The following is an 11,018-nucleotide window of genomic DNA, read 5'->3' on the forward strand; positions in this document are numbered from 1 at the left end:
AGTTGTGAAAATCCAAGCATCTTTTGTTCACGACCAAGTCAGAAGGGGAGTGGGTCTCTTCCTGATTTGACATCACAAACTGATTTACATTGCACTAACTCTTTATAACTGATGCATGCAAAGTAGATGGTGACATCAAATAAGGAATAGATCCATTCACCTTCTGACTCGGTCGTGAACAAAAGATGCTTGGATTTTCGCAACTTTCGAGGCCTATAAAATGGCAGGATTTGTTAGAAAAAGGAAAAAATGGTCGCAATGCGTCTCGAGCAGGTGCAAAGATTCATTTTAGCGAAGAAAATATTTCGGGGTTATGGGTACTTTAACTTCAACTTTATCTTTGCTTGTATAGTTTCCTAAGCTGCAATCGAATTTACTGACATTTCTGCTTCCTCATTAATCCCTTCTGGTTCTTCTATTTAGCATCAAATTAATAAAACAATTAACAAGAAAATGTTTTCTTATTCTTTTGGTTTCTATTTTTTGGAGGACAAAATTAATGTTACTGCCAGCAAGATTGGTGTAGGATGTGATCCAGACCGTAAATTCTGACTGTGGTTGATATGGATTTTTTGCCATTTTAAAATCTTTAATTTGGTTATTTCCAATAATTTCCATGAATGTTTGGGGTGCAGGGATCCATAATGCTCAACTGTTAAAATATTGACAAATGGTACCATTTAGAGTTGGTAGCTGCGATTCCAATGGAGCTCAACAGCAAATGGCATTTTGACTCACTATCAACAGCATCTCCATCCTCAGCAGGAGATATCACTAGAAACTCCTTCAAGCCATACCTAAACAAAAGAACATTTTCAGATCAATTCAGTCATGGAGGCAGGCTGGGACAGGATCAGTCCCAACCTTCCATCAACGTAATCATGAATGCGACTCCCATCATTGGTATATGATGGATAGGTTGAATTTAATACCATGTCAAGCAATTATTACACTATTTTTTTACCTACATGTATATCATAATTTATTAAGTTCTAAAACTTGATTGCTATGACCCGGTACTCCAAATTATGCCATTTTCTTTCTGGGGGCGGGGGAAGGGGTGGGGGAACTTCCATCATGATAAAAAGGAAGAATTTCCTGTAAAATTGTGTTAGATTACAATTCCAAGTTTGACTCATTTTCATAAACCCTGAAATCTTAAAGTGCCCCTAACCCCAAAATATTTTTTTCGCTAAAATGAATATTACAGTAGCACCTGTTCGAAACGCATTCCGGCCTTTTTCCCCACCTTTCCCACACCTCCTGCCTTTTATGGGCTTCAAAACTAAGCAAAAAACCAAGCATCTTTTGTTCACGACCGAGTCAGAAGGGGAATGGGTCTATTCCTGATTTGACGTCACAAACTGATCTACATTGCACTAACTCTTTGTAAACATGCATGCAAAGTAGATTGTGACGTCAAATCAGGAGTAGACCCACTCCCCTTCTGACTCGGTCGTGAACAAAAGATGCTCGGTTTTTCACAAGTTTTGAAGCCTATAAAAAGGCAGGATTTCTTAGAAAAAGGAAAAAATGGCCGCAATGCGTTTCGAACAGGTGCAAAGATTCATTTTCGCGAAAAAAATATTTTGGGGTTAAGGGCACTTTAAACAATTTCTCAATTTCCTTGGCTGTCTCGAGAAAAGAATCCTGATAATGCCACCAAGCATACGACATACATGGATTTGGGATCCTATCAAGACCTTGTCATTCGGTGAAAACTTCTATTGACATTGTTTTTACTTTATCAAGTCTTCCCAAAGTAGTAAAGGAAGTGGTTATCAAAAGGTATCTCTTGAAATTTCCGGAAAACCGCAAGAGGAGACATATATTGATGAGCACTGATGGTTAAACTCACCATCGACTGAGGCAATGTGTCCTGGGAGGAAAATCAAATTCCATATCAAACATCTCCATCATGACGTTCGGCAAACAATCCTCTAAATCTACAAAAAAAAAACTTCGCGCGTAAAATGAATAATAAAGAAAGAGAACACTTGTCTTTATTATGCACTCCCCAGGCAGTTGGTTGAGCACTTTCCAGTATTCAGAATTATTTTTGATTCAAAAGAAACTGACCTTCAATTTGTTTAGTTTTATTTCCTAGAGATTTTTTTCTTGTCCGCAGATGATGGTAAGAGACAACAAACTTCACATTTCCAAAATATATTCTCTCTGACACTACTCCCCAAGATCCTTCTCTTTCCTGAAAACAAAAGAGCAACCAAAAGACACTATAACAATAATAGAATAGTTATTATTCTTATTAGATCATTTGTTCAATCAACCATGGACACCACAGACCTCAGCAAAAACTTCGCGTAAAAAAATATGTCTGTAATATTTTCCAAAACATTGTTTTAGATCCTCAGCCAGTAGGAAGTATAACTATTCAGAATTCTGTTTTTATTGGTTTACAAATTGGCTTTTGATCCCGAAATTGGATTATCAGTCACTGTTGCATGAATTCAAACCAAATGTAATATTATGTCTTCATGATTAATCAGAGATCTTAGGATCAGAGCTATACAGTGTACAGCAGCGCTGTACCTGGCTTGGCCGGAACCAGTTGGTAGGTCAGTAATGTGCAACAACAAATCATGAACATAATCTAACCGTAATCTGACCTGACCTGCTTATTGCCCTTTCTCACAGTCGGAAACTGAATTACTAAGGGTGCAGCTCAGCGAGGTTGGACCAAAGGAGCTGTGCTGAGAGTACGACCCATGTATGACCCATGTATGACCTCGGAGCACAGCAACACAGCCTGATGGAATAGGCCAGGAGTCGATTTTGAGGAGGGAGGAAAACTGGAGTACCCCGAGAAAAACCCTCGGAGTCAGATTGAGATTGACTGAAACTCAACCCATATACAACCCGAGCCCAGAGTTGAACCCCAGTCACAGAGGTGGGAGGTGCGGTTGATGACCACTAAACCACCCTGAGTCTCCCTTACTGATGTATATGACAGAAATCAAGCGACGAGGCCTTACACTCCTGTAAATATGATAGAAGGTGGATTAACAACCTTTGCTAATCAACAGCACCACCAGTTATTTTTGTGTGTAAAGGACAAGGACAGAGAAAAATCTCTGACCTGGGTGGGAATCGAGGACCACGCCCTCAAGTTTAGATCACCATTGCTCTACCGACTGAGCTATAAGGCCAGACGGGGGCAGGCTGTGGGAATTTTGGGACAACTTGGCCACTAGTACTAACATCACCCCAAAAAGTTGTACGTTTTTATTCCCACCCAGGTTAGACATTTTTCTCTGTCCTTGGGTGAAGCACAAAAATAAGTTCCTGATGCTGTTGACCAGCAAAGGATCTTTATCCACCTTCTATCACATTTACAGTAGTGTAAGGCCTTACTTGATTTCTGTCATATATATCTCTTCACACGCTAAGTTCTGAGAACTACACTCATTTACAATAAATATTACTCTAGAGTGTAGGAGTGGTCATTAAGAACACCTACAAGTACTAAGTACATGGTTGCAGAAAAACAAAGTAAATTTTCTTCCATTTTTAAAAGTGAAAAAAAAGTCCCATAGCAGGACAGTATATTTGATGATATACTTACATCTATTTCATCTTTTTTAGTTGGAATGGGAAATAGTTTGCTTTTCTCGCAATTCCAGAAAAGCCCTTTACCCTATAAAGGAAAAATAACAACAATGTTTAAGTCGGAGTATTATCTAAGTTTCTGTAACAAAAAATTAATTAACAATAATATTATTCACTGAAGGCGAGGCGAAAAATAATTGGTATTACATAGGTTATTATTTGAAAAATATGCATTTTCTTTGACTGGCACCTAAACAAAATGGCTTGCAGCCCTTTTCCAAAAAAATGCTTAATAGGTGTTTATTGCATAATAATCATTTCAAGTGCAACCAATCAGCGCACAGAGAATTTTCAACAATCACCTAAAGTATGTAATTATACTAATATAAACTATTCCATGTACATCCATGCTACTTTACTTCTACATAAATTATTAAGAAAAAGCTTTAAGGTTAATGTATCAAAATCAAGCAGACTCCAGCTTTGCTTCCCTTCAAATACCTTAGTATCTCAGCACACAACTATAAAGTGCCTTATTCTTTGAGACAACAATAGTTTCTAAATTATGTTAAATTTTAGAACATGTTATTCTTTCAAAAACAAGTAAAAAGCTACCTTTGAAGTTGATTTCCTGGTTGCTCCATCTAACTTCCACTCAATGAGAAGTTGTTCAAGCCTTGCTGCAAACCTGCAATACGATTTATTTGTATGGTTATTCATGTTTCATTTTAGGAAGAGGAATTAAAATGTTCAAAGGATGCTATGCACCAGAAACATAAATAGACACTAAAAATTGATGAAGTAATAATAGCTGTCTAGTAATGATCCATTTAGTGACCACACTAATGAATGCAGGAATGAATGCAGGAATGAATGAAAGAATGAATGGAGGAAAGACTACAGTTGACAAAGTCATCACATTATCAGAAAAAAATTAAATGGTGAAAGTCAATGCCTACAGAAGAGTTGAATCCTTCTGACACTTTTTCCTTACAAAGATCATGTCCATCTTGATTTATTGACTGCATTTTGGAGTCGATATAGATGGAGGCCTTGCTCACCATTTTCAATCTCCTACTTCATGCTGTATCTTAATCTTACATATGAAGTGTCTGACCTCACTTTTACTAAAAGGTCAGGCCATCGAGCACACAGGTGGTATTTTTTAGCCTACCCGTGAGCAGTCTTAAGGCCTGCCCATCTGCCTAGATGAGTCAAGAAGAGAGTTGGACCTCTCTCAGTCATCTTGCCACTCTCCATTCAGTATGCGTTGCATTAAAATGAAATTATTAGCTGCTTGTTCAACCTCCCTTAGTTTGGCAAAAACTGTATTAATTTTCTTAAAAGAAGTTTCTTAGGTAAACATTTAATGATAAAAACTAGTAATAAAATGTATGAATAACATAATGACCTCTCTAAAGTCATTTTCAAGTTTGATTGAATGTTGTACATTTTCATTGGTTTTTAACACTTTCATGTTCCCTTGCCTCTAATTCAATCAAACTTGAAAATGACCTCGCAGAGGTGGAAATGTCGTTCTTACTTTTTATCGCTAGTTTTTACCTTTATTCCCCAGTGTATAAGATTGTTTCTTTCCCTACCCTTCTGCTTTGCTTATAGAGTGACTGTTGAACACACTTTAATAATCTGAGATTACTACAAGTCATTAAAACTATATTTGATGGGGAGTTAGGACCATGTGCGAGCAGGCGAGCTACGCGAGCCATGACTGTGAGTCATGCAAGTCAACATGCCAGTCACACAGTTATTGAAAGCTAACCGTTTTAAAATGGGTGCTTAGTAACTGTTTATCAGTGCTATCTGAAATGGGTGCTTAGACTTGAATGCAAATTCGCGTGGCTCGCATATCTCGCTGGCTCGCAGATTGTCCAGCCCATTTGACGGACATTGCTAAAACCATGAAACAGTGAAACACCAAAACACCATGTATGACCCCACCATTGAATACTAACAGAGAAAGGTTGGATTTGACCTAACCCTAACCTCGCTCCTAATTCATTGAGATTAAGATTAGGATTCAGATTAAGACTGAGATTAGGAGCAATACCGTTTTAGGCCCAGTTAGGCCTAAAACAATATTTAATCTCAAATCCAACCTTTGTCGGTTAGTATTCAATGGGGTCATATATGGTGTTTTGGTGCTTTGTTTCGCTGTTTAGTAATGTTAACAAATTGATGTCAGTTTTTCATGCGTCTGTCCTGTCATTGATCATGAATTTCGTCATAACATTGTCAAAGTAGCTGTGGATCCACGAGGCGAATGCCGAGTGGATTCACAGACTACTTTGACAATGTTATGACGAAATTCATTGTCAATAACAGGTCAGATGCATGAAAAACTGACATCAATTTGTTTTTTACAATAACACAATGGCAGAGGGGTCAAAATTAAGTCAAAACACGAGAAGAACACGAGACTAAAATGCGAGAAACATCAATCTGACGCGAGCAATATCGCGTCATAATCGCATAAATTATAAATTCACGAGAATTTCTGCAGTCATTGTAAAATCCATATTTGATGACAGCTTATTCCACAAAACGTAAATGCTTTTGATTGTAGTGAAAGTGGACTTAGAAATCATGCAACTTCATAGCCAATCCCCTTTAAAAATCTGAACAAAAATGTATTTATGTATGTATGTCACTATGCTAGATAACTCTAATGTTCAACAAATGTGGCATGACCTTCCAAGTCTACATCACTAAGTTTACCTTTCCCAATCGGAAGAAGTGGTGAAATCTGTTATTTCAAATACTTCATCCTCCTAAAATTTTAAAAAAATATAAGACAACATTGCAAACAATCGGTGTTTTCTTTTTTTTTTTCATGCCAAGACGTTTTAGTTGACTTTAAATGCGCCATATTTTCAAGCTTTCAAAAAAAGTTGTGTTACCGTCCTGACCTCATCTCCGTCAGCCATGTTGTGTTTTTCCGAGCATGCGCTGTCCCGTAAAAGAAATGTAAATAGTTCAAACACATTTTTGGAACTTTTGCTGGTTCTTCTTATTGTTTCTATAGTCCTTCTTATTTTGCACAAAACCTTATCTGACATATATTATGAAAACTCCTCACAATTATTAAGTAATATTTAAAACTTTGAAAAATTAATTTCTGACGTCATTACCTTGTCCCCAGTCCTTCAGCTTTAGAGTGGCGTCGTTGTGCAGAACTAAACAAAGTGTCCATGAAATGTAGCTTCTTTCTCGATGGTTTCTACAGCGCACTGGTTGCCGTAAGAAGATATTAATGCCTGTAGCTCACGAGAAATGGATTATAGGCTTGCATGAACGTCATGGACGCTATATAACGTTGTCAAATAACAATCGCAGGGCCATCCGCGAGGGTGACACCTATGACCATGGTATGGTATTCAGTGATAGAGCCCTTCATATTGGCGAGGTTTTTCAGCTGAAAATTGAAGAATTAGAATCAAAATGGGCTGGATCACTGGTAAGAAATGCTCGAATAAACGTTTAACATTTTTCTGTTACAATTGTGCGAAGTACATGGGACCTGGTTAAACACAGACGTATTCAGTACAAATGGCATGCTACGTAAGTAGTAGTGCGAAATAATTTGATACACATACCTAAATCTTTATTTCTTTAGTAATGTCTTTGGCGATTCTCCATAAAGGATGTTAACATAAGGTGGTCAGGTTTAGCTAATATATGTCAATTTCTGCAGTTGCTCCAACGAAATTGCAATAAAAGCCTGACTTGACTAGCTCTTCCTTGCGAAATTAAGGAATTGAAAGAGGCAATGTTTACAATCGTAGTAAGAAGTATTTGTTTATTGATTAAGTTACTATTGTAATGTCGTTTGCATATCAAATATAAACACAATCTTTACATCAAAAAGTTGCTTCTTTTGTATTGTCCTTTGATTGAAGTGTACAATTCAGGATGATGTTATGATAAACAGTAATATCAGTATTATTAATATTATTATTACTATGGATTATGAGGTATTGTTAAAGCGCGTTCACGTCGTCTATTTATTGATTTATTTCCTTTCATTTCTTTAATTGAACACTTTTGAATATTACTAATACAGAGATCACAATAATAATAATAAATATTGCAATTGTTGCAGGAATAAATGAGTTAAAATTATCTTTTTGTGCTACAATATTATCTTACTGCTGTCGGCTTCATGGCTTGGTAAATTTCCATCACTAGCCATTTCCACTTTGGTGAATAGTTGTTAATTATTATTGCCTATGAGATCTTTCAATTGGAAATATGAGCTTTTGCCATGTCAGCACTGAGATGGTAACTGTTATACTTATATCAAAGCTAAAGCCAAATTCCCCACCCTACCCTCTGATGGTGTTCAAATTCCCACCCTGGAGACAACAATAATGTGTTCTTCACAGAACTGGTAAAAAATGCCTTTTGGGATGTTGAAGCTTTGAATTAAACTGTACATAACAACAATTTTGTCCTGCAATTAACCACCCTTTTAATATTCCACAGAGATTTGGAATCACTACAAGAAATCCCAACTGTCCACACACAAGGATTGTACGAGCAGCAACAGATTTGTTTACTCCAGATGGCAAGGACTATTGGATGCTGTCTGGCACTAGAATCCACAATGGAGAAATGGAAAAAGAATATAATTTTAGCATTCATTCACTTAAAATTAATGACCTTATAGGAGTGCAGGTTACAAGTCATGGAAATTTAAATTATTTTGTTAATGGAGTAAATAAAGGCACAGCAATGTCTGGAATACCTTGGAAAAAAGAAATTTTTGGTGTATTTGATGTTTATGGCCGGACAAAGCAAGTTTCTCTGAAATATTTTGGAGGTGAGTATGAGCTTTTTATTAAAAGGGGACAAAGTTTTTGAGTGGACGTAGATAGAGACTCCTTGGAGTCGATGGGTTAACAACAACTACAAAATTATATCAATGAATTAAAAGATGATAATTTAGATAATGGTGTGGTAACAGCCCAGGGGAAGGGGAGGGGGGGGGGGGGGGGTACTCCTGACAATTTAGGATAGGTATGTGCTTCCAAGGTTCTCAGACCCTGACCCAGGCTATTTAAAGGAAGAAAATGAAGATTTGATACCCTTTTTAAGGCCCAAAAAGCCTTGCATGTACAGCAATACAAGCTATAAACGTCCCTTTAAAACCGCTTTGTTAAACTTGAAAACGTGTATTCAGATGTGCAGTACAGTTTTAATACACCATCTCTTTTTTTTTCTGCGTTGGGGTGGATACTGCAATTTAGTGATGCTATCTAAGGAATATCTATAAAGGATGACAATACCAAAAATACCAAAAAGGATACCCTATTTAAGGACTGAGCACCTCAAAAAGCCTACCCTATCAGGCAGCACATATGTTTATAGCATATATAAGAAAATTCCCCCCCCCCTTCCTGAAGGGGGAGGGGGGGTGGTAACAACAATGACGAAACTCATATTGGCTTGGTGAAGACTGAGGTGGCTCCTTGAAGGTGGCTCCTTGAAGATCTTTACAGGTACAGTACATCAAAGGTCAAACATATTTCTACATTAATATTAGGAGCAACACATTTTTGAAGTTCATTTGATTACCTTTTTTTGGCCCAAGCTTGAAGCTGGTGTAAATTGTATTTTCACGTAATCACTCACAAGTTTTTTTAATGGAGGGGACACAGTTTTTGACTGCTTAAACAAGTTTGATAACTTCAGAAAAAGTGGTTGATCTGCATGTAGATATTATTTCATTTTAGTGCTGCGTGCATATTTCCTTCATCCCTCCAACCTTGATTCACCCTGCTAGCAGAGCCTTTCTTTTGCTTGCTCGATTTGGCGTTCTCGAGAAAGGCTCTGCATGAATCGAGTGAGATCTTTTTTGAATATGCGCTGCATGTTGCCAGGATACAGTCTCGAACCCAAGCCTAATATGCCAGATCTCGCCGCCATCTTGGTTTTTCATGGTACAGCGGGCTCAATTATAACCATCGCTTTTGTCACTAAAGGGATGCTCGCACTGGAATAACCGGTTTGACGAGAGAAAACAAGATTGACTAGTCCAGAAGCTCGGGCTGCGGCGGCTTCAAAGAGTTGACGCGATTCGGGCAGAGCCTACTTTTCTCCTCCTCAGTAAAGAAAAAGACAAAAGGAGGCTCTGCTCGCAGGGTGACCTTGATTATGAATAGGCATAATATTTATTTATTTATTTATTTATTTATTTATTTATTCATTGTTTTGTTGCTCTCTCAAGATGTCCTAGGGTTTTAGCTGCTTTGTCTCTGGGGACTGAAAAAAAGTTGTAAGTTTAATGTCTGGTAGCATAAAGAAAATACAAGGAAAAATTCTGTGTTGTCATATTTATTTATTTATTTATTTTTATTATTTTTTTTCTAGTGGAAACCCTTGAAGAGCTCTGCAAGACTGAAGTGCTAAAATGGGTGAAAGATAAGGACAAATTAGATGGGTTACCTATACCAAGAATTCTTACAGACTTTTTAAAAGAGTGATCATAATTTCGTAAATACCTGAGATATTTATGTTGAAAGAAGATGTATTCTACAGTCAAATGAAACAGACCTAGATTTACAACCTGGAAACTTTGATTCTAGGACTTTGCAAGGTTTATCACAGACCAATCTGGATGCCAAAGGATGCTCAAATATTTTTGTGTTGAAAAATGGTGATGATAATCTTTAATCAGTTTTTTTTGTGCGTTGTGTTGTTCATTTTTACATGCATATTAGGTGAACTCAAACCATTCATCTTAAAAAATCAATATTTGTTTTATGCTCTTTATATATGTAAATAAAGCCTCTTGATGCCAACTTCGCTATGGTTGTGTTTACAAAAACAGTTCACCTTCCGTGAATGATTAAGCCCAAAGGCCTGTTTCTGTTTCAACTGTGTATTTCCCTTCAGGAACTGGTTTTTTTCTTTCAGCTTTTCTGCCCAAAAATGTAATTTAAGGTTTCCTTGAAAAAAGGGACATTTCAGCCCCTAGGTAACTCCCTTGAGAGATTAAATCAATTTAATTTACTCTCTTTGACTCTAGCCGACTAGTAGACATGTACATGTATATCCTCATTAAGGAGTAGCCCATTTAGCCTGAAAAGATTATTAAGGATTTTCAATTTTCAATTAGACACGTACACAGATGAAACTGATGCCCTTTCCTTTAACGATGGGATAGATTGCGGTTAACATGTGAATTTACTGAGTCATCACTGTACAGTTGATAGGGGCAAACTAGGGAAAGGTATTTTCCTTTTTGAGATCGGTAGTTTTTCTTGTCATATTCGCATCTTATAACATAACATAACGTAACTGGTTTTGATCTGATCTGATCTGATCTGAATGAAAACCCACAGAAAACGTGTTATATGATAGTGACAAATTGTTTGATTTCAAACTCAAAGAAAACAAGAGAGCTTTATTTTTAATACCAGATCCTGTCT

General features: G+C 37.0%; 2 protein-coding genes across 3 annotated transcripts in view; one reads left to right on the top strand and one right to left on the bottom strand.

Annotated features, from left to right (window-relative positions):
• Positions 1–6,659, bottom strand: part of LOC138049841 (rab3 GTPase-activating protein catalytic subunit-like) — a 49,542-nt gene extending 42,883 nt beyond the window's left edge. For both annotated transcript variants that reach the window (XM_068896295.1, XM_068896294.1), the window contains exons 1-7: positions 6,495–6,659; positions 6,304–6,356; positions 4,183–4,255; positions 3,584–3,655; positions 2,080–2,206; positions 1,859–1,946; positions 678–797 (exon numbers count right to left, since the gene is read on the bottom strand). In XM_068896295.1, coding sequence (XP_068752396.1) covers positions 678–797; positions 1,859–1,946; positions 2,080–2,206; positions 3,584–3,655; positions 4,183–4,255; positions 6,304–6,356; positions 6,495–6,644 — 683 coding nt within the window. In that variant the 5' untranslated portion in view covers positions 6,645–6,659. The remainder of the gene's footprint in view (positions 1–677; positions 798–1,858; positions 1,947–2,079; positions 2,207–3,583; positions 3,656–4,182; positions 4,256–6,303; positions 6,357–6,494) is intronic.
• A 79-nt stretch (positions 6,660–6,738) lies between these two features.
• Positions 6,739–10,388, top strand: LOC138049848 (neuralized-like protein 4). The gene is made up of 3 exons (XM_068896306.1): positions 6,739–7,042; positions 8,071–8,407; positions 9,958–10,388. The coding sequence occupies exons 1-3, from the start codon at positions 6,839–6,841 to the stop codon at positions 10,068–10,070; spliced, it is 654 nt and encodes a 217-aa protein (XP_068752407.1). The 5' UTR covers positions 6,739–6,838; the 3' UTR covers positions 10,071–10,388.
• The last annotated feature ends 630 nt before the right edge of the window (positions 10,389–11,018 follow it).

This window comes from Montipora capricornis, chromosome 5 (assembly GCF_036669925.1).
Source record: "Montipora capricornis isolate CH-2021 chromosome 5, ASM3666992v2, whole genome shotgun sequence".
Lineage (NCBI taxonomy): Eukaryota > Metazoa > Cnidaria > Anthozoa > Scleractinia > Acroporidae > Montipora > Montipora capricornis.